General features: G+C 36.0%; 1 protein-coding gene across 2 annotated transcripts; it reads right to left on the bottom strand.

The window, feature by feature from the left end:
- Positions 1–915: 915 nt before the first annotated feature.
- Positions 916–12,365, bottom strand: tbx1 (T-box transcription factor 1). Of its 2 annotated transcripts, none has more exons than XM_016233567.1 (8): positions 11,775–12,365; positions 10,202–10,592; positions 7,219–7,320; positions 6,808–6,979; positions 6,050–6,205; positions 4,222–4,289; positions 3,446–3,546; positions 916–1,783 (listed from the first exon to the last, which is right to left on the bottom strand). In XM_016233567.1, the coding sequence occupies exons 1-8, from the start codon at positions 11,959–11,961 to the stop codon at positions 1,401–1,403; spliced, it is 1,560 nt and encodes a 519-aa protein (XP_016089053.1). In that variant the 5' UTR covers positions 11,962–12,365; the 3' UTR covers positions 916–1,400. The 2 variants fall into 2 exon arrangements, with proteins under 2 accessions (XP_016089053.1, XP_016089054.1); XM_016233568.1 differs by having other exon boundaries at positions 10,202–10,541.
- Between the last annotated feature and the right edge of the window lie 11,233 nt (positions 12,366–23,598).

The following is a 23,598-nucleotide window of genomic DNA, read 5'->3' as shown; positions in this document are numbered from 1 at the left end:
GAAACATTGTTTAACCTTTGATACTTCAGAAAGTCGTTAGCTGCCAGAGGTCAAACGGTGTGCAAGCGTTTCTTTCCTCTACCATGGGATTACCTAAATCACGCCTAGAGAAACCGCAGAGCAGAGGATGCCAAACGCGCTTCTCTGTTGTAGGCGAATCTAGTTCAATAACGGCTCACTTTCATTTACAGTGTTTATGGAAGTTGAATTACGTAAACACTGAGAATTACATCCATAACCTACCTACTTCGTGCATCTCGTTTCTTTTTGAAAATGTAGCCTACTATATGTTTTCTTGTTATTAATAAGGCTACATTTAATTTAATCTCCGGTACTTTTTTATTATTATTAATTTAGTAGCCTGAGTCAAAGTAAATTATAAACTAAGTAAATATTAAACCTTTTTTAAGTAAACTGTATCCGTGTGTGTGTAATTTAGTATGCAATATTCAAACATTTCTTTGCCATTATGTCAGCCTTTTTTTTCTTTCTTTTTTTTAATATGTATTTTACTTTTTTTTTTCTCTCTCTCTCTAGTTGAAATAGGCCCAAGCTGACAATATCACAAATCTCTATTCGATAATGCATCGATAATGTCTGTCCAAATCAAACATATTTGGAGTTCTGAGGAGAATGAGAGTTGCATTTCCTCCAAGTAAGGAAAGAATTCGATAACGCTTCTGGTAAAACTGGACAAGAATTGCAAATGGTAATGGAACATGTTTAAAGGTAAAATATTTAATGTTTATTTTACAAGTTCAGCACAGTCATTCTGTTCGTTTATTTATTTGAATTGCTGTAGGTCAGTGCCAAGTTACAAGCTTCAGGGACCTGCTAAAGGTGGTCTAGCATTTTCTAAAAAAAAATAATACAAATTCTTAACCAGGAAAAAAAACATTTCAGGGCATTTCAGCACCTTCAAAACAGCGCAACATGCAAATATTCCATCTATCTAGAAGCTCAATGGCTCAGGGGTAATATATAATTTATGGCTTTTTAAAAGCAAAAACAAAAAGTGCATCCAACACAAAAGTTCAATTCCAGTCCGTGATAATGCATTATTTGTCTAAAGAAGTCTTTGTCCTCCTCGGTACTCCAAACACTAGTTATACTGCAGTTTCCAGGTGCCCTGCCACTGAGTTCACAGGATGTCCAGAGCTAATATTGGGTCCACAGGGCTCATCCTAATGATCCACAAGGACATTTGTGACATTTCTCCCTTCAATAAATATGACGGCTTCTCTTTCCAAAGGTTAGAAGCCACTGCAAAAGATGTGCCCGACCCAAAACTCAACATGTTTCGTGAGTCTGGGACACAAAGGTGTGTTTTTTTTTTTCTCAGTATGTTTTGTCCTGTGAGGCTCTCGATCTGAACCCAATTTGGGGTGCCGATTGAGTCATTATCTGGGTGCATAGTCGTAATTAGTCGGCACACTTGTTGCAGAGTACATGTTGGCTGTGGCTGGGTTCATGTGAGGGTGGTAACTGTGGCCTCTAATGCTCGGTGAGGGATACGGGGATGGCCTGGTTTTGGCTCCCAGATAGTGTTCATAGGTAGTTGGGTACTTGTATGGATGATGGTGCAAGGTGTCTGGGGGTTGGGGGTGTCCGTCTAGGCGTAGTTCGTGGGGTGGGCTGCGAGGGCCGGCTGTTAGGGGCACAGTGTGTAGGCCGCCAAGGACCGGAAGGGCTGGGCTGAGGACTCGGGACATCAGTTGGTGAGCGGGGTCGGAATGGAGGAGGGTGCCGCTGGGGTCACGCTCATATTCTCGCCTGCTGTCTTCTGTGTTCAGGACAAAAAAGAAAGTGTGTAAGATTTGAAGGCAAGACACTACAGGCAAAAACATTGTTTTTTTTCATGCATTGGTCAATTTTAGGGCTATTTGGGTTTTCATAACATGTTGTTTCAGACTAGTGGTAAGAAAACATCTAAAATTCACTTGTAGTAGTTTTTCTTGGCACTCATCTATTTGTCAATAGATTTAAGTTTCAATATTTATCTTTAAAGGACTTTTCTCAAATTATTTTTTTTCAGAGAAAGAAATCTCTACTTCAGTAGCACCAAAACAATTTTCCAATCTACACTGTACAAAAGGACATTTTGAAGTTGTACAAAAAATAAAGATTATCAAAGTATGATATACTATTTCAGTTTTTCTACTTCAAAATGTCATTTTAGTTCAATGTTACTTGCAGTTTCTTTGTCATTGTGAAATTTAACAGCAATTTCTAAAATTTTAAAAGACTAAAAATTTCTGAGTGAAATTTGTTTCTACACCAAATTATTTTCAGTGTATATTCAGAATGTTTTTTTTTTTTTTTTTTTTTACAAAGGGCAACATATACAACATTTTATTTCTAAAAACATGGTGATTTTTTTCATGGCTGTTGACAGTATTTTCTGATTTGTGGTGATAAAAAGAGATATATCCAAAACCCCTTTTGTAAAAACCCTATTAACTCTATTATGTGAACAAAATTAGACCATTAAACAGTCTCTATCCAGTATTCAAAGTTCTGTTCTGGACATGTATCAAATTATTTCACATTTTATGAGATACAAAAAAAAGCATATGTAAGCAATTTCTTAAACTTGTAATACAAACAATGTTTGCAATTTTTAATGTAATCCGTCAACTGGAGAAGTATGTTGATATCTATTAGTAAATGTTTTACCATATTCACCTACAGTATCTTGCCTTAAAATATGATATGGTGCAAGATATAACCAGCTGTGAGTCATAGTGGATATGTTATTTTTTGGATTATTTTGCACAATCAAACCATTGATTAGAGACCTGTTTGTGTATTGCACAGTTTTGAATGGCTCTTTACCAAATGTAGGTAGCCCTGACAATGAGCTCAGGGACCTGAACTGTAAAGAAAAAGTGGTGTAATTTAGTTAGTTTGTGAAATGAGATGTGCTGTGGTTGATTGGCAGGATAAGTCATAAGTGTCCTTCAGACAAAGAGGCGAATTCTCACAGGAAATCGTTTTACACAGAGCGCAGGACTGAAAAATCTCAGTCTGAGCATGTCCTCCAGGCATGCAGCTGTTCAAACCTTTGTGTATTGAAATTCGCAGCGCTCAACTAGACAAATGTAACTGTTTTGCCCAGTGGAACGTAGATGCAGAGAAACCAAACAGACTGGAGCCTTTACTCGACTGAAAATCCTAACTGCCTTTATTTGGGCCTGTTGCTCATTTCTAGTGAATTGGCTTTTACACGGTAATCACAGCTGAATACGGTTTAGTGTTTATGAATGTTAATGTACATTCCTGTACAGACTGTTTGATCCGTAATGGATTTAAATGTGTAATAGGCACACAATATTATCCATACACCAAATGTGACCGTTTGTCTTGTCATTTAGTAGAAATGTTCATTTGTAAACTAAGAATATTGTTTTAAAGAGATTTTGTTAGCTGTGTTTTATATACAGACCTTTCTCTGTGCCGTTCTGCTGTGGGGGAGAGGACATGGGGTTCCTGGTTCGAGCAAACGCACTCATGATTTGCAGAGAGCCCGGCCTGTGGTTTCTGGGCCTGAAAAGCAGGCAAGATAAAAATCAGTGACATGCACTGGAATGCGTTGTTTTAGTCTGTTTGAATGAGCGGTATGTCTGATTAGAATTCTAGCAAAAAATATAATATAATTGTAGTTCAGAGCAATAAGGCAGTCTTATCAGCTTAATTATTTTGGCATTTTATGGATATGCAATATATATATATATATATATATATATATATATAATCAAAATGTAACAGTAAAGTTTTTATATATATAATATATATATATATATATATATATATATATATATATATAATCAAAATGTAACAGTAAAGCCCAGTTTATATAAGACAGCAATTTTCATATAGTAAAAAATGCTTTAGAAGTAAAAAAAAAAAAAAATTATTATTATAATTTTACTGTATATTTAATGCAGTAAAATTATTTACTTAATATTTTTTATTTACTAATTATTGAATATTTAACAAGGCAATGATACATCTTTATCACTATTTTCTATTTTTATGGCAAAGTTAGCAAACATTTACAAATAAACTTACTTAAAATACAATTATGCTACAAATTTTAATTCGGTACCTATCTGTATGTTTGTTATTTAGTCATTGATGTGCATTTGATTGTTGCTCTTATAATATTTCTAATACATTTGTTTTATCTTAGTTAAACATAAGCACAAATGAAAAGCTCACCAGTCCTCCGGATCACAGTCTCTGAAGCCCTTGGCAAACGGATTGCTGGCGATTTTCAGTTGCGTTATCTGAGAGGAAGAGAGTGAAAACGTGAAAAATGTGGGGATACCAAATGAACAAATTCGAGTATTGACCTCCAATATTGTTCATTTATTTTTATTCAGACAATGAAATTGTTTATACGGGTAATCATTTCTCAAAGTCCTTTCCAGAGCTTGTGTTAGTATAAGGCGTTTTTCCAATTGTAAACTCATTTTTCTGCCATGTTACGCTTCAATTAATCGCGTATACAACAACGTTAACGAATGTGCGGTGTTCCTGAAAGGGCGTAGACACTCGACGATTGTATTTATATTAACAATAACACATTTCAACATTTATTTGGACACAGATTGGAAACTATTTATGTTAAATATGAACGCGCGAGCTCGACGGAAAAGCGCTCGATGAAGATGTGTGCGTGATTTTCCGGAATGAGTTGAAAAACCAATGTTAAAGCCCGCGGTGAGAGTTCGAGATCAAGAGGTCAAACTGATAGAAGACAGAGCAGGAAAGACAGATGAAAAAAAGAAAAGGAAGAAAAACACTGGACAGCTGCGCGAGAGCATCAGTGACACCGCGATCTTTATTCAGCGTTCAACTATAGTCAAGTGTATCGTTTTCAATTTTATTTTAATTTAGCTTTTTATAAAAATTTAGAATTTTATGTTCAGTGTAGTTAGAACGGTGTTAATTATAAACAATAAATAGTTATTTTAACGGTAAATTGAGATAATATGGAAATAATAATTTAAGTATTAAATTTAAAAGTCGATTCTAAAATATTGTCATGTAACTAGTTTATTTCTATTAGGATCGTGCTTTTAATGTTTAATGCCACAATCAGATATAAAGTGGCATGATTCAAAACAATAGATAAATATAGCAAATAAGTAGACTATATTTAGCAGTGTTGGGGGTAACGCATTACAAGTAACGCGAGTTACGTAATCAGATTACTTTTTTCCAAGTAACTAGTAAAGTAACGCATTACTTTTTAATTTACAAGATATTATCGGAGTTACTTTTTCAAATAAGGCAAGTTACTTTTTTTTTCCAATTTATATATTGACAGCTCTCCTGTCCCCATGTTGAGAGAAATCAGAAGATGTTACTGTAGTTCTATAATAAATATGAATATGCATTAATTCATCTCACTCACACACACACACACAAAAAACACAGATTCAGTATTCCTCAAAATGACTAAAAATAATGCAACTCAGAATATGACGCAAACCTGCAATAATTACATGTTAAACAACACAAATATCCTTTATGTATTTAATCCCATTCTATTAACCGATGTCTTTGCTTCTGACCTTCAATGATCCAGTACTAATCAACCGTACTAATAAGCACAAAATTGCTCTAGACAAACATTCGTTTTTTTTTATTGCTGAAGTGTGTTGAAATTTCTTCTTCTGCACTCTACTGTATGGACGTAAATTTACTTTCCCTTCAGCCTGAGGCTTATTCGTTTCACTTTTGGTGTGAATTTTAAAAATACACAAGCAAGCCCTGTCCAGATTTAAAAAGTAACGCAAAAGTAACGTAACGCATTACTTTCCATAAAAAGTAACATAATTACTTTTTTTATGGAGTAACGCAATATTGTAATGCATTACTTTTAAAAGTAACTTTCCCCAACACTGATATTTAGTATTTCCCCGTAAAAATAGAATACCGGTGGGTCTTTAATTGTGTGATTGTGGTAATATTATACAGTATGTGACAACAGGAAGGTTTTAGTAAAAAGCAGTAATTAGTGTCAGAGATGAGCTCTTACTCTGTGGTTTTGATACGCTGTGACGGCGGTAAATCTGGTCTCCTCGAAAACAAATGTCTTGTAATTTTCCTCGGCGTATTTCTCACTGTCTTTCCTAGGATCCACGTAGACCACGTGGAATCTGGGCTGGTATCTGTGCATTGAGTTCAGTATGATCTGCAAAAGCAATAAATAATTGAACATGATTAAAAAAAAAATAATAATAACAAAAAAATCAGGCACCAGAGCAGCCAGAACCAGCGCTCCGTTTGGGAGCCGCGCTTCACGCGTAGATATAAACTTCTTATTTGGCATATTTAGGTTACTTCACATTAATGCATAAACAAGGAAAATAAAAATATTAAAATTGCTTTGTTAAATGTGGAAAAACTAAGAAGCAATCAATCGTAGGCTATAAATAAGCATAAAAAAAATCAATGAGGACACATTACGCGTTTCCCCTGCTCAGTTGTGTCGTTAATGATATAATTATAGGGATAATTAACGTCCAAAATATGTATGGCGGAGTGATAAATACATTCATTATTTCCACTGCAACATTACTGTACAAAAATAGTGATATTAAATAGGCCTGCTGCCTTTAAATGTGCAGATTTGCCACAGGCAAATATTTAGGAATATTGACTCATTCTTCCACTGGTCTGTGCTGTTTTCAAATAAATATGAAAGATGACAAAAGACAAGTCACAAAACTTTGTGTTTTTTTTAATATGATTGTATTTTTTAAGTAGGTCTCCGTTTAAAAAAGTAACACTTACATGTCCGTTGTCGTCCAGTAGATTGTTGGTTAGTTTTAGTTTATCGAAGGAAACGATCTGTTTCATCCACTGCGCTCCTTTGGCAGGTGAGTCGGGGTGATAGTGCACTCTACCTGGAGTCGCTGGATCAGCTTTCCCGGCCACCAGCCACGATGAACTGTGGAAGGCATACCTTCAGTAGAAAAGAGTAAAGAGAATGAGTGCTCCATTTGGGACAATTGCGCTCTCTTGGTAACACTAATAATTTTGCTATAAATATTATACACTAAATATAATTCAAATTACATTATGCAACGCAACGTTTATCTAACTTCGAAATGAGTTTATTCGTTTTGATGCAGACATTTAGTGGTGTATATGCATATTGTACAGCAGGCGCATGTGCCCTTGGCACTTAGGTTTATGGCGTACCTGTATCGTTTATCATCCACTGGTAGGAAATCCATCAGGAGCATGTAATCTGCCATTGGGTCCATTCCAAATATTTTGACTTGAAATGTAGGAAACATTCGTCTGAAAAGGAGAACGCAGAAGTAATCCGTTGGTTATATATTCATGAGTAAACAGTCTGCTAAGTTTTCTATTTATGCAATCATTTTATATAAATAATTCTCTAATTGGACACTTTTAATTGTGATGCCGAACTATTTTTGTGCCAAAATGTTGCTGACAAATTGGAATGTAGCCTACAAATCATTTTATATTGACTCCAAACCTTAGTGTCAGGCCTACGTTACGCGCAGTGTTTCCGTCTCTCTCTCTCTCTCTCTCTCACTCTCTCTCTCTCTCTCTCTCTCTCTCTCTCTCCCTCCCTCTCACTCACAAACAAACACACAAAGGCCTGCGCTCAAGGATGCAATGGTCGATTTTGCAGAATAAACACATAAGGACTCGTGTTGTGTTCAAATGTGGGTCGACAAATACATTATTCTGAACCCTTATAAGCCCCTCTGTATGCAACCTTCTGAAGCACACCACATGCTGCATACCAGTGAAAGTGATACTGGGATCATTGTTCATTGGACGTGAGTGTCTTTTCTCTTTTCAGGGCGCTAGTTGTGGATAGATGAAGCTAAAGTAGCTTTCCTTAGATCCAATGTAGCACCTTTGGAATGACAGATGACCTTGCACACACATAAGCGAACAACCAGTTAAGAGTATTTGCTATGAACCATTAGCTGTTAAATGTTTGCTGCTGCTCCCTTTTTTTTTTTTAATTGCAGTTTTCCCTTAATCTTCCTCTTTTAGCCGCATCTGTCGCCGTTTAGCATCGAGCATAAGCAGATGATCATTATGAATCGAAGCCGCAACTTTATAAGGGTCATCTTGCTAAACAGAACTTCCGATTATATCCATAAGTAAACATGTAAAATGATTAAAATGTGTCTATTCCATATGCCACCTTGCAAATAAATGTATAATGTTTAGCCTGCCTTTAAATTAAGATCAGTATTAATACGCGTCTTTAGGCCTTAAAGAGAAACACATTGATTTTGCAGATTGAACCGGTATTTTTGTACTACTAAAATTGTGACAATTATATTTGGATATTTGGGCATATTTGAATATTTACCTTCTAAATTAGTTTTCCTCATACTTGGCCCAGATTTCCTTTTCTTTTCTTTTCTTAATTAAAAACTTTTTATTTTTTTGTTTTGCTCAATAAACACAGCATAAAAAAATATTCCACTGAAATTGTCTTAATCTATTAAAAACAAATAGGTGCTAAAGTTACAGTGATAAGTTAGCTGAAATGGTAAAATCATTGCATTTTTCGACCACTTTTAATTTATTCCGGCCTACTGATGGAAAAAAAAAAATTGATATCTCATAAAGTCATAAAAGATCGGGTAAAATATGGCAGAAGTTGTGAAAAACTAAATGAATGTAATCAAAATGTTATTGTCGTAAAACATGACACTTAACATTTTAAAATACATACTTCTCTAATTGGAAAGGATAGTGACGCCAGCCGATGTATTGTGAAATATATAAATATATATTTCTGTGGAAATGTTTGAGCCATAATTAAGGCAAATTTGACTAAAATATTATTAGAACACTCCGGGCTATGGGGGAAAAAATGTTTTATGTGCAAAATATATCTAGGGCCTGTATAGCTAATATGAACAGATTTATGGCGATGTTCGACAGCCTATCAGAATCAGAAAAGTCTAATTTGCTTGCGCAATATAAGTATTGTTTACGATGCATGCAATATTATTACCCATTGAACTGCTCCGACTTTTAGTAGGCCACGGCAGCTGCAAGAAATTAACAATAAACTAGATGAACGGTGCTTCTATTGGTTTAGTGACCTCATTGTCATTAATATGCAGTTGCAATGCTTCTAAAACAATAGTGTAGTTCAGCTCACTTTTGCTTTCCCCACATGCAATTTTTATTTAAAAGATCATTTGCTGATAGAAACGTACCTTAGAGCATCAAATTATAATACTCCCTAGATGAGGCCTGGCTATATCCAAATACATGTGTGCATTTGTATCTGTGTGTGTGTGTATACGCTCACGCGCATTTATCTTAGTCTCCTAGTGTATATATATTCATTTATTTTGCATTCATTTAATCACGGCCTGTTTTCCACGAAGTAAATGCAAACTAAAGCTCGACATTCACCTGAATAAACAGACCGGGCTGTAAAAATAAGACACTATAGCTATGCATATGCTAGTGAATTAATGCTGAAAGCCAGTCAGGGGCCCTTTAGCACACAGGTGAGCTAAACATGTACTGTATTTCATGCGATCTGTCTTATCACTGTGTAAATAAATGGCCAAGATTGTGCTAAGCTAATGCACTGTTAAGGGTATTTATTCAGAATCGGACCTATTGAACATTCTGACAATAAGATGATAAATCTATCTTTCCCGTGCAAAAAAAAAAAAGTAGATTTCAAGATGTCTTGAATTGCTCCAAAAAGTTTTCAAACGTATCACTCTTTAACAAACGATATATAATGCTTACCACATCAGTAGTTCAAGTACATTGAAGATTAAGTTTAACATTTCAAACTACTGAAATGTGCATTTAATTGTATGTTATGCATTATACGTTTGTCATTTGTTAAATTACAAATTACTAAAGTAGTTTCGTATGCATAAATGTCGAGAAATTGTAGGCCTATTAAAAAGAATTGATGTCAGATTATCTCAAAATGTAATGTTTAACGCATCAGTAGTTCAAGTACATTGATAATGAAGTTTAATTTACGTTTCAAACTACTATAATATACATTTAATTGTATGCTAAATATTACACGACGTTTCGGTGCTAAATTAAAAATGACTTTAGTCTCTTTAGAAATTGTATTAAAAACAACAACTAGATGTCAGATTTTCTCAAAGTTCAGTTTAGAATCTCACTGTCAACTCACCTCCCAGCTTTTGTGACAATCATTTCAGTCCCAAGTTGATTAAATTCATCCCAGAGCGCCTTCATTTCCAACTGTACATTAATATTGGCTACTTTAGGGTTCTTTTTCACCAGCGTTTTGCTCGGCGTTGAGCTTGACGACGACGAGGAGCAGTTGGACGTTCCGGAGTCTCCCTGTGCCGGGGCCTGGGCTGGGTTGGGTCCGGAATAGTTGTAGACGTGCTGGGCAGCTGGGCACGGCTCAAACTGGCTTTCATGATGGCTGTAAGGATCCCCAGGGGAAGGAGAGAGATGATAACTCCCGGACGTATTGAGACTGCTCAGGCTGCTGGTCGTGAAGGCTGCAACATCGCAAAAATGGGACAGCTGCGTCAGCCACGGGCTTGATATTGCTGAAATCATTCCAAAAACTGGATTTACAATTTGCGCAGGACTCGAGTTCAAAAGCAACAATATGCAAGTGAACGCAAAGGGTTCGCCTATGATTATCAAAGAGAAAGTAATTTCACGATGTCCCAAGTGATAGTGAATCGCGTATCGTATGAGTGAATCCAAGAACTTTAAGAACGATGATCTCCTTCTAGGTTAACACATGGTGCCTAGATGAGTGAGTTGAGATGAAAAGCCGCGTTAGAAATGTCTTCTTTTTCGCTGGACCTGTAAAAACGCCTTCCTAAGTACTGATTAGCGATGATCTAAACCTGTGCGTGTTCGCGCTCCGTTGTTTTCAGAGTCTTGCGCGCTGTGAACTGTTCCAAGCGGCCTCTGTCCTGCCCCTCTGCTAAACTGAAATCCAGACTTCTCTCTTATCTCTCGCATAGGGCCTCCCCTTTGCGATAAAACCGGTTCTTATTTCTATTTAGATAAGGAACTGCAGGTAATGTGCATTTCCTCGCCTTGGGACGAGACTGATTGACAGAGAAGTGCGCCCCTTATAATGGGCTTTCCGGCACCCATTTACTTTTGGATAAGTGTATCGCCCACACCGCCCTCCTCTAACAATAGACTGGTTAGCTGGCACGACGGAGAGTAAACTTTTTTCGCAAAGCAAACAAACACCCGCGCAACACGGACAAACAACTAATGTTGCGAAGGAACGACTACCCGGCCCATTTCTAGAATGTTATTTCCTTTTGTTCATAATTTTGCCATCGCTCGTCTGACAGGCGACAGGCTCATCCTTGGGTTGGAGGTGGAATCTGAATTTCCTAGATTTCTGTCACAGTTCGGTTTGCATTGCAAGCACTTCATAAATGGTTTATGTCATTTGAGGACCACGCAATGACTAGCCTGTTTTACAAGTTTTATATGTGTAACTTATGAGAAATTATTTGCATTTCTGGATGTTGTACGAATTAGTGCGCGGAGAGGAACGCGCAGCATTTTATTTGTTCAGTGCGTTGGGCGTAAATAGACAGAACATGCTGTGTTGTTGAATATGTTTGCAATATTGAAATACACTTGTCTTTGGCATTAACTGAAAGTTTCTCGCGCACCCTGGGAAACGCGAAAGTGTTAAACAAACTGCGCGAGCCCGACAAATCACAAGGTTATTGTCAAGATCGTGCCCGTACCTTCCATCTCCCGCGTGACAGTGCTGTAATGCATTTTAATAGATCTGGAGCAGTTTTGCACCACTTGCTTGTCCAGGCTAGTGGCGTGTTTGTCAAACGTTGTGTTTCCTGCTTGATCCCTCGCTGAAATCAGACAGGCAATACTGAAAGCATTTGCCTTTGGAGAAAGGGGACTACTGTCGTCCATAAGCGAGAAACTGAGTCAAGGAACACCGCTTCCACCCCCTTCCGAGCTACTCCATGTCGAGAGCGCAGACAGTACACACAATAACTCAAAGTACACGAAGTTGCATTCTTTGAGAAGGGGCCTTTTGGCGATGTTGGTGCTCTTCTCTGTTTTCAAAACAACTATTCCCACGGAATTTGCTCTGCTTTATATGCTCCAATTAAAAGATCCGCTCGAACACGTTCGGCTGCATTAAAACATCGCTCTTCCACACACACTCAAAAAAAAAAAAGCAGTTTTCTTCAGCCGCGGTGTCTGGGTGATGTCATTAGGGCTCGCTGGAGAAGCGCTACTGCGGGAGAGAATGTCAGAAGCGCGAGCTCCACGCCTCCCGTGCACGGTTGAAAAAACGTGTGCACGCTCTCCACGGGATGTTTTATTTGAATAGGACCTTGTCAATCACTGTACCAAATTTGAATTCACTGGCAAGAAAAAAGGAAAAGACAAAGAAAACGTCACGCGGATGTCCTGCTGTACTTTTACAGCAAATTATATGTTGTGCTATTTCCCACTGGTAGTGGAGAGAACATTGCACGCACAGACGCTCTGAACTGTACACCAATGAACTGCACGCAGACACTCTGAACTGCTCGCTAAATGAATCCAGCTTAAAGCGGTTGACCTATCAGTGCATTCAACAAAGGTTCTTTGCAACATCTTAGGCTCACTCTATATTGTTTTTTTTGTGCTGCAGGCTGCTTTATATCCCTTTAAAGATTCTTGATGTTACAGTATAGGCTCTTCATCATCATGCAAAGCACGTAAAAATATGGATATTATGTTTGTCACACACTTCCTCCATTTGCATCCATTAAGGCATGTTTACTAGATGGCATGAACATCTGAGACTGAGAAAAAATAGTACAGCAGATTATGTTTCCTGTTTATAATATAAGGGTTCACTCAGTTGTGGCAGTTGCATTTTCTGAATTCCAAAGTTCTTTGACAAAACATTGGGTATTGGCCCCTAATAAGGCCAAAGAAGGCTATGAAGTAAGAAAGAAATGAAATATATAGTAGTAGAAATCTGTCTTTGTTTTGATTTTTTTTATCTCTTCAAAATTGGTAGTTAGTATTATAGTTTGTCTAGAAAAAAAATGAGTGAATAATTGACTTAATATTTTACTACAAAATGCAGTTAGCAATAAATTCTAAGATTTTATTTTCTTCTTTTTCAGTTCTAATTTGAGAATTGTGTTCTAATGTTGTATAGAGTGCTAAATTTAATGCAGAACCATCTTAGATATGAATGTTTTAATTATTTTTAATAATATTTAAATATTTTTATGAACAGAAAAATGAATGATTCATTTGTAACTGTTTCAGTTTTAGGCTGCTGAAATAGAGGAAATATGTACTATATATTTGTATGCTAAACTGTTATTTTTTTATAATGTTTTATAATATATTCACATGTATTTATAATATATAATTATTATTTATAATATATAATTTATATTATTTATAATATAAATAATTTGTAATATAATCACATTTATAATGTGATGTTGCATATGCTTGACTTATTTGTCTAATTTTTATCTGGTGTGGATCATAAATATATAGAAAGATCTTAAATAGTTTGATTATTAATATGTTTCTTTCTCTGTTCATTTTGTTTTCATTCACAGCATAAATACATAGTCTTTTTAAAATACTAGATCATGAGTATATGGTAGCTATCCTCCTTAATTATTCTTAAATAAGTGTTCCATAAAATTAGTCTTCTGTTTCTGATTTCTGTGTTGCATTGATACAGACAGCAGAGTAACTACTTGAGCTACTACCTAGTTACTACTTGGTTTCATTACTACTATAAAAATAAAACTGAAAAAAAAATGTATATATATTTAGATTGATAATAATAAAACACTGCATTCTTGAGTATTTTGCATCTACTTAACTTAAACAATTTTGTGAATGTCTTTGTTTTTTTTATATGTTAAACGTAAAAACTTTCAAACATGGATATAATTGATTTCAGGTTTTGTCATATTAAAAGCATGCCTCTTTTTCAGTCTAATGCAGCAGTTTTTAGCATTACTGATTCTGAATCACCTGCCTCTCAGCACCTGAGAAAATGCCATCACACACCACCCTAAATGCATCCCTAAAATCCTTCCTCCCATATCCAGTACATCAACACAAAAATTTTGGGATTTTCTCAGGATTTCATCTATTTTCACTAGTCAAAAGAATTGTGATTTGTGTCAGCATATTATTTGTTTTTTTGGTCTCCTTTTCTACTCTGAGTCATGCAAAATTCACAGCACAGACCTCTTTTTACACCCTCACCCAGATTGAAATATGGAGCGAATCTTGGGCGAGCGGAGAAAAGAAAAACAGACAACAGAGTGAAGCCTCTTGCTGCAGTGTGTTGTAGTAACCTCCCATGTGGATAAAACGAGAGGAGCGAAAACACTGTAATGAGACGAGGGTAAAAAAAAGACTGTGTGTTTGGGTCCAATTTCTCCCTCCATTCATCTTCACAGTCCTGGTTTTGTGTGGGACTTAGAATGATTGGATATTTGGCACAGTCTGTGTGTGATGATATTTTTTGAAGCATGTTTACGCCCTTGGACCGAATTGAAATGTCGTTGTGCTAAAGACTGTTGCGTTTTATTTTGAAGGTCTTATTTAGCAGAGTTTTTTTGGTTCTAAAGTTGCATGCTGACTTGATGAAAATGCTTGTTGTTTTTAGTTTGTTGAATTGTCAGGGGTTTCTAGTCTCAGAGAAATGTGTCTGTGGGTATTTTGTTGGTGTAGTGCGGGGTGGGGGGGGGTGCAGTTTTCCAAAAAGCTGCAGCTCCCCTTTGTGGTCCAGCAGTGATCTGCAGTGCAGTGGGATGGACACAGACAGATGGAAAGGGAACAGGAACCCTGTTTTGTGTCAGCCAATGTACAGCCAGCAATGATTTGCTATCAAGGATCAGGATAATTGCTTTTGTCACTTCATGTAATTTGTCCTCTCAAAAGAATGCTTTTAAGCACATTGAAATTCTAAATTGTTATTTTCTTGTTTCATTTCACATGGGATATTTTTTACAATAGATCACTGAATTGCTTCCTGGTGTTTCTTGTTTATGCGTATGTAAATTTGCAGATGGATGAAGAATTTTTGATGGAACGTTTATTGCTCAGTTTGCCGTCTTTATTGGTTGTTCACACTGCTAGCCTTAGTGCTCAGTTCTGATTTATTGCTCAGATAAAGCCAGCAAATTCATGAACAGGAAATAAAGAATAAATCAAGTAAAGTCAAGTCACCTTTATTTTTATAGAGCTTTATACAATGCAGATTGTTTCAAAGCAGCTTTGCAGTATTAAACTGGAAAGTACCAGAATACAACACATTCTCTTATAAAGCAGATGTGGCAAGGTAAAAGTGTCATTATTCGGCTCTAGTCAGTTCATTGTTGATTCAATTCAGTTCAATAACAATATCAGTGTTGTAAAATTTATTAATTATGAAGAAATATGATTCAGCTGTAAAGCAGAAAACAATAGCATCATAATTCAGCTAATTTCAGTTAAATATTTGTTTGCACCTGATAATGTCAGTGGAGTCAAACTGATGATATTGCTGAATATTAAGTGTTTTTTAAACCCTAAGCAAGTCAAAGGCAACAGTGGCAAGGAATCCAAATTGATCGAGATACTCCACTGACTACCATCACAGCTGTCTTTCATTTTAACCGAGTGACCAAAGCACTATCATTATGTAAAATCTTTGGAGTGACTCCTGTCAGCACAGAATTGTGATGAATGGTGATCTAGATTGACGTAAAAGTCGCACTGATTCCAATAACTGTTCAGACTGAGGTCACATTGCAAAACATAGGACTTGCATCTAATTTAATACCACATATGTAAATAGCCCAAATCAATTTTGCTGTTCACACTGCTATGGGGAAAAAAACAGATCTGAGTCACATGAGAAAAAAAAACTTATTTGGCCCACTTTTACCTGTAGACTGAGCATGAGGCAGACTGCGCACACACACGCAGAAATGATAAGCACATACACTTTCAGTTGTTTGCCTGTGGCACTTTGGTTCAAGTTTGTGTTTGTGGTTTGTTGTGGTGCGGTGAGCATCAGAGGAGGGCTGCATCTCTAATGTTGTATCAGGTGACCCATCTATATTAGGCATGTTTGGACACACACACGTTTTCGGGTTGCAGACCTGAGATGGCTCACTCTTTCTCTCGTGATGGACCACTTCACCTTTCACACACCTGTCGATGCAACTTGGGTGGCAGGACATCAGTAAGGGCATGTGTGCAAACACGCACTTAGAGTGCACAGTTATGCTTGCTTTCTTTCGATCGTGTGTAGTTGGACAAATACACACCCTTATGCAAAAATACATACGGGAAACTTATGCAGAATTGTAAACATGAGATGTAATTTACATTGGAGCAAGAATCAATAAATGAACACGCGTGCACACACACACACACACACACACACACATGCACATTCCAGCATCATGGCTCATTGCCCGCAGTGCTTTGAAGGAGCTGCATGAATGTTTACTGATGCAAATTAGGCTGCAGAGGCAGAGTCTGTGAATTTTCAGTCAGTGTTAATGGAATGTTGAGCGTGGCAGTGGCCTCTGCTTCTTCCTGCCTTTTCCTCCTCTTTCTACAGCCCTGCTCGCTCATGAAAGAGCAGATAGAGATAGAAATGCAGACATCTATCAACACTTAATGATTTTCTTTCTTTCTTTCTCTTTCTCTTTCTTGACATCTATCAACACTTAATGATTTTCTTTCTTTCTTTCTCTTTCTCTTTTTCTTTCTTTCTTTCTTTCTTTCTTTCTTTCTTTCTTTCTTTCTTTCTTTCTTTCTTTCTTTCTTTCTTTCTTTCTTTCTTTCTTTCTTTCTTTCTTTCTTTCCTATTATCTATTAAATAATGGTAACTTTACTACATTTTCATAATGTAACAAATGAGCATTTATAAGTACTATTCCATGTAGGTGTAATATCATGTCATAAAAACAGCATATATGATAATTAGAAACGGATGTAAATATTGCAAAATTAAATGAAGAAATAAGTAATTGAATCATGTTAAATAGTAAAAAAAGAATTAAAAAAATAGAAGAGTTGTTAAAAATCAAATTAGAACAATTTACAAATAAATGGATTAAATACAAATTATATTAAATTAAAACTATTACAATAGTTTTGGATTGTATAGCGTTTTAAGCTGCAAGACCCTAATTTCACTACTTTACGTTTCATACATTTCATGAATACTACTAATGTATTGTTGTTTTTGTATGCAAAATTGCCCAAAGGTGTTTACAAAGGTGTAGCATAATAATTAAGCTTAAATGATAATTCAGCATAAAATTTTTATTTGTGTTTGTTTGTTTGTCTGTTCTTTTAAAAATGCATGGGTTACTCTATTGTATTAAGTAACTGTATAGTAAAACAATAGAAGTCTATGCAATGTCCCCATTGTGTGTATGAATATTTCTGTCTAATGTATATGAGCTATATATTTGGCACAGAGGGTTGATAATCATTCTCAGTGGTTGGTACAGTTACTGATGCGTGACCTCACTTGACCCCAGAGAGACTAGTGATTCACAAAACAAATGACTTGATTGGTTCTATTAGCATCCTATTTTGTTATAAATCTGAAGATTCTGGCAGGTACAGTACAAACTGTATTTAAAACTGTACGCTTCAGTGTGATTCAGTGGTGAAGTCAGTGTCCTAAGTTAATTCTCCTGTAGGTAAAGAATGTTTATGGCTTGTAAAACCCCCAAATTTAGCTCCTATAAATAAACTCTCTGTGATGAATGGGTCTGTGATAGCTTCAGAAGCCATGCTGAATCAGAGCTGGATTTTCTGTGGTGGTTTTAAGTGTGTTTATCCTGGCTCTGCACAGCAAGCTCATTATTGCTGATGTAGATGAGCTCTCATGGCTTAAACCAGCAGCTGGTGTTTTCTTATAGCGGCCGCAGCCGCTGCGTGTGTTGGTTTCTCTGCGGAGAGAGGAAGCCAGACCACAGAGGCTGACTGCACGCTGAGGATGCCGACCCCGAGTGGCAGGGGTCAACCCCGGGGAGGAGGCCCCTGCTCGGAGGTTGGGAGGTTTCTGTGGGGAAGAGGAGTTACAGAGGTACGAGCTTGTAATTGAGATGCGAAAAGAGACTGTCACTGTTTAGGTTGTACGACATTGTATGAAAAAGGTTGTATGAAACTTCTGGTAGAAGTTTCAATAGAGAGGAAAATTTTGTTTCCAATTGTTTCTCCTAGACTTCAGTGAAACTGGTGAGAGCAAACTGAAGTCTCTGCTTCTCTGGTTTTTCTCTAGAGAAAAAAAGGCTCCACCACAATGTTTTTTTTTTCTGTAATCTGTAATTTATATTATACTAATTGTATTATATATGTGCTATAATACTCTATTTAACTGGGCTAAGTATGCTTTTTACCCTTTTTTCATTCTTTTTTATTCATTTTTTCCCCCTACAATATCAAACGAAGGGACTTAATATGAATTACATATTATCCAGAGATTTATAACTCTGGTACTATAATATTTATGTGAATGTTAATGTTACATTCATTTGTTTACATGTACATTATATTTATGGTCTCTGTCCCTTTTAAAATGAATGAATGAAAAAATAAATTAATAAAAAAGGATAAATACATCAATCAATAAATATAACTATTTTCCTCTAGAATGTTGAGAAAAATGTTTGAGAAAAGTTCCCACTACTGATTTTTTTTCTCATCTGCAACGAGGCTATGTTAACTGTTATAACACTTTTATTATTTGAGTGTATTATGTGCTATTTATAGTTGTATTTGTTTTTTAGTTTTTTTTTGTTTAACCTGTCTCTCTTTCTCCTTTTTTTCTGCCTAACAACATCAGACAAAGGAACATCTGGTGAAATTATCCTTTTGGCTAAATCAGGTACATTTATATTTATGTTCATCTTACATAAATACAATGTACATGTACACAAATTAATGTACATTGTCAATCAATCCATCCATCAATTAATCAGTCAATCAATCAATCAATACATAACAAATGCATCTCCTCTGGAATGTTTTTCCTTTTTTTATCATCTGAAACAAGACTATTTATATTATATATATGTGTTACTTTAGTGTGTTATATATGTGCCATATAAACTGTATATGGTTTTGACCTGTTTTTATCCCTCTTTCTCCTTCATTTTCATTCTTTTTTTCTGCCTAAAAACATCAGGCAAAGGGATTGCTGATGAAAATTAGGCTTTTGGCTAACTTTATTTATTTATATATTATATTAGTTACATAAATATAGTGTACATGTACAAAAATGTATGTACATTGTCCCTTTTTTTTTAAATCAATCAATCTGAAATGCATCTCCTAGAATGAAACTGTGCTCAAATTAGCTAAAATACCAAAGTTTGCACATTAATTCTCAAACTCTATGTATGCCAACAAATGTCTCTTTTGTTTCTTATTTTCTGATATGGAATTTTAGGAGAAACAGCTGGTAATAGCTGATAGCTGATATTTCACTTAGAATACTATTACTTGATATAAATTGGTATTTTGCTAAAAGTTTCCTCTGGGAATAGACTGGCTGAGATCTGGAGGTGTGGCCTTCCGCTGCCACTGTTCCTCTGTTCTAATCTGAAAAGATGCAGGTTAAATCAGAAAGGAAATGCAATTCAAGGCTAATAGTTCCAGAGTTTGTGTTGTGTTTTGCCAGGAGTGGGTTGGATCTAAAAGTACTGATGGAAAAACAAGCAATGATGTGACTTAATGCATCTGCCGTTTGAAAATGCATGGAATCTTCCTGGCATTTTTCAGTGGTGTATGTGTAGGTATGTACATGAATGCACGAGTGTGTGAGAGGGATACGGCAGCTCTCTCCCTCCTGGTGGCTGTTTCTCTTAGATCTCCTCAGGGTCTCATCACTCCTCCAGCAGTCAATGAGTCAGTGGGTGGTCCATCTCTCTTTCTCTCTTTTTTTTTTCTTCCTGGTATTTTTAATGTGACAACAATGTGTCTGGAACTGGAAGGGTGAAACTCTGTGATTATCGTCTACTGACACCTGTGCGGTTTGAGACTTTTTAAAATTCCTCAGATCAGGTGGTTTGTCTTCCTTCCCTCCTCCCACATCCTCTCTCGCTCTCTCTGTCTGTCTGTCTGTCTGTCTCTCAGCCCTGCAGCTGTCTGTGTTGTTAGTTATATTTCTTCTGATGTATGTTTGTCTGTGTTCAAAGTGCCTGAAGTGTTTTGGCTGTTGTGTAATATGTTTTGTGTACTTCTCTTTTCACATTTTTGCACTCTGTAATGCACGCATACACAATGTGCAGACACCTGGTCCAGAATTAGCTTTTTTGCCACACCTGCCAATGGCAGCCTAATTGAGAACATTTCCAATAAATAATTTTTTTGTCCTGTTGACAATGGAATTATTACTTATGGAGGGTGATTTGTTTTTGTTGTTGTATTTTTTTTTCTTCTTCTATTTTTTTATTGTAGTCTCACCTGTCCCATTTGAAAGTATAGAGAAAACAAAGTAATTTGTTGGTTGATTTCCCTGAAACATGTAAACAAAAGTTTACATGAATTTTTAGAATTATTTATACTAAACACTACCAAAAGTTTGGGGTCAGCGAGATTAAAATATATATATATATATATATATATATATATATATATAAATTATTAAATAATGACAGTAAAGACATTTATAATGTAACAAAAGATTTATATTTCAAATAAATGTTGTTTACTTTAACATTATATTCACCAAAGAATCATGAGAGAATTGCTGCTGAAAATCCAGCTTTGCCACCACAAGAATAAATTAAATTTTAAAATGTAATAAAATAGAAAACTGGTATTTTGAGTTGTAATATTATTTTGCAATGTATCTGCTTTTACTGAATTTCACATTTTATTAGATGTATACTTAAAACAGTGAAAACTGTGTCAGTTGGGTAAGAAAAATTAACTTTATTCAAGATATAATATTTAAAAATAAATCTTACATAGTTTATGAAATGTGTTGTTTTACGGATGTTTTATGGAAAGCTTGAAAAAAATCTGTTTAAGAAAATAATATTTTCAGATGTTCCATCCAACTTGACAAAGCCAATTTTACTTTCATTTGTTGTTGATGTGCAGACACACTCTGGATAGAGACATCCTCATATCATTAGAACAACAGTGATACTGTAACTGTGATGAAATAGCTGGGCACTGTCCTTAGTTTTGTCCTTTTCTCTCTCTCTCTCTCTCTCTCTCTCTCTCTATATATATATTTTTTCCCCCCTCACTCTCTCTTGCTGATTTATTTGGTCGACTGTTTTCTCTAGCCCACATGATCCTGGAGTTTGCATGAAGCTTCCTCAACCAGAACCGATGTCATTTAAATCCAGTTTAATGAATGACCCCATAAATTTTCTCCAATAATAAGTAGGACAGCTGAGAGGAATGCCAGGAGGTGAGATGGAGAACCAGCGTCTGGTCACTGCATTCTGCTTAAAGAATCTGCCATCTCTCTCTGTCTCCTTGAGGCTGTTCCTGGAGAATAGGACCTCAGGGAGAGGGTAACACAGCCCACCCAGGCTCTGTATTCACTAGAGGACACTAAACCTCTGCATTCATGTAAGAAACACAGACGTATGCTTTTCACCTTTTCCTCAAACGTTCTACTACCTCTATTTCATGTTACTTTTGTGCCTTTTTTCCCTCTCACACTGTCAGGTGCAGTGTTGGGCAAGTTACTCTGAAAATGTAATCAAATTACTGATTACTCCTTTTAAAAGTAATCACGGTACTGTTCTGATTACTTTAATTTTAAAAAGTAATCAGTTACTAGCAGTGTTGGGGAAAGTTACTTTTAAAAGTAATGCATTACAATATTGCGTTACTCCATAAAAAAGTAACTAATTACGTTACTTAGTTACTTTTTATGGAAAGTAATGCGTTACGTTACTTTTGCGTTACTTTTTTTATCTGGACAGGGCTTGCTTGTTTGTTTTTAAAATAATAAAGTTATATTTTTGGCAAATATAAAACCCTTTCACACCAAAAGTGAAATGAATAAGCCTCAGGCTGAAGGGAAAGGAAATTTACGTCCGTACAGTAGAATGCAGAAGAAGAAATTCCAACACACACAAATGTTCGTCTAGAGTAATTTGTGCTTGTTAGTACGGTTGAACTGGATCATTGAAGGTCAGAAGCAAAGACATCGGTTAATAGAATGGGATTAAATACATAAAGGATATTTGTGTTGTTTAACATTGAATTATTGCAGGTGTGCGTCATATTCTGAGTTGCATTATTTTTATTCATTTTGAGGAATACTGAATCTGTTTTTTTTGTGAGTGAGATGAATTAATGCATATTCATATTTATTTTAGAACTACAGTAACATCTTCTGATTTCTCTCAACATGGGGACAGGAGAGCTGTAAATCAAAAAATTGGGAAATAAAGTAACTCAGATATTCTCTTGTAAATTAAAAAGTAATGCGTTACTTTACTAGTTACTTGAAAAAAGTAATCTGATTACGTAACTCGCGTTACTTGTAACGCGTTACCCCCAACACTGGTTACTAGTTACGTTACTTTTTCTCCGTTAAATTTATGAAATCCCAGCATACATGCTACCGATAAATATTTGTTATTAAAGCATCAACACTCACAGAACACTGTTATTTTTAACTAAAGCAAGCAGCTGCTGCGTGCATGGTTTGGCATGGCAGAATGCCAGCAAAGAGCGCTGCGTTTATAATCTCTAAAATACCTCTCAGTTCATCGCAATCTCACAAATCTCTGTTATAACGCAATACATACGTATATGCATAATGAATCTTTCATGTCTACAATTCGTGTGTTATAATGAGAGGATTCATGAGCACGCAAGTTTCAGCACTGCATTGCTCAACCTCTGCATACGCTTGCACATGTTAAACGTTTATATTTTATATTAGTTCATGTTGCTTTTGTGCAATAGATGAATAACAATTTATTTGTTTTAGAAATGTCATGTTTTGATATTTCTATTTTGCGGGAGTCCCGTGAATCATTTTATTCTCCTGCATCCCGCACATACACGAGTGTCTACCCGCCCGCGCCGCACTCTGTTGCGTCGTATGGGAAGCCAAACAACCCAAATGTGGGACGAAACAGCGTGGTATTAAAGTGTTCGCGCCGCGCTGACCTATCATCGGTTACAACAGCGCAGCGCGAACATTACTCCTCTTCTTCTTCTTCTTCTTCTTCATGTTTTATGGCGGGTGGCATCCAACGTTAAGGTGCATTACCGCCACCTACTATGCGAACATTACTCTCCGCAGAAGTTCGTGTTTTTTTCCTGCACATAACATAATGAAGAGTTATTACATTTCTTTTGCTTATTATCCTTCATATTACTACATGTAAACAGTAGTGTTAGCTACTTTGAAGCATGTATAGCCTATATTTAGTAGTCACGTTCACAGCAGAAACTTCCATTATCCTCTTAGAATTCAAATATTTAATGGTTTCGTTCATCAAGGCATATTTAAGTACATTTTACATTTAAGGATATTTGTGTAACTGTAGCATATGATTATGCTTG

Source organism: Sinocyclocheilus grahami, unplaced genomic scaffold (assembly GCF_001515645.1).
Source record: "Sinocyclocheilus grahami isolate Dianchi unplaced genomic scaffold, SAMN03320097.WGS_v1.1 scaffold434.1, whole genome shotgun sequence".
Taxonomy (NCBI): Eukaryota; Metazoa; Chordata; class Actinopteri; order Cypriniformes; family Cyprinidae; genus Sinocyclocheilus; species Sinocyclocheilus grahami.
This window is presented reverse-complemented; position numbering and strand designations above follow the sequence as displayed.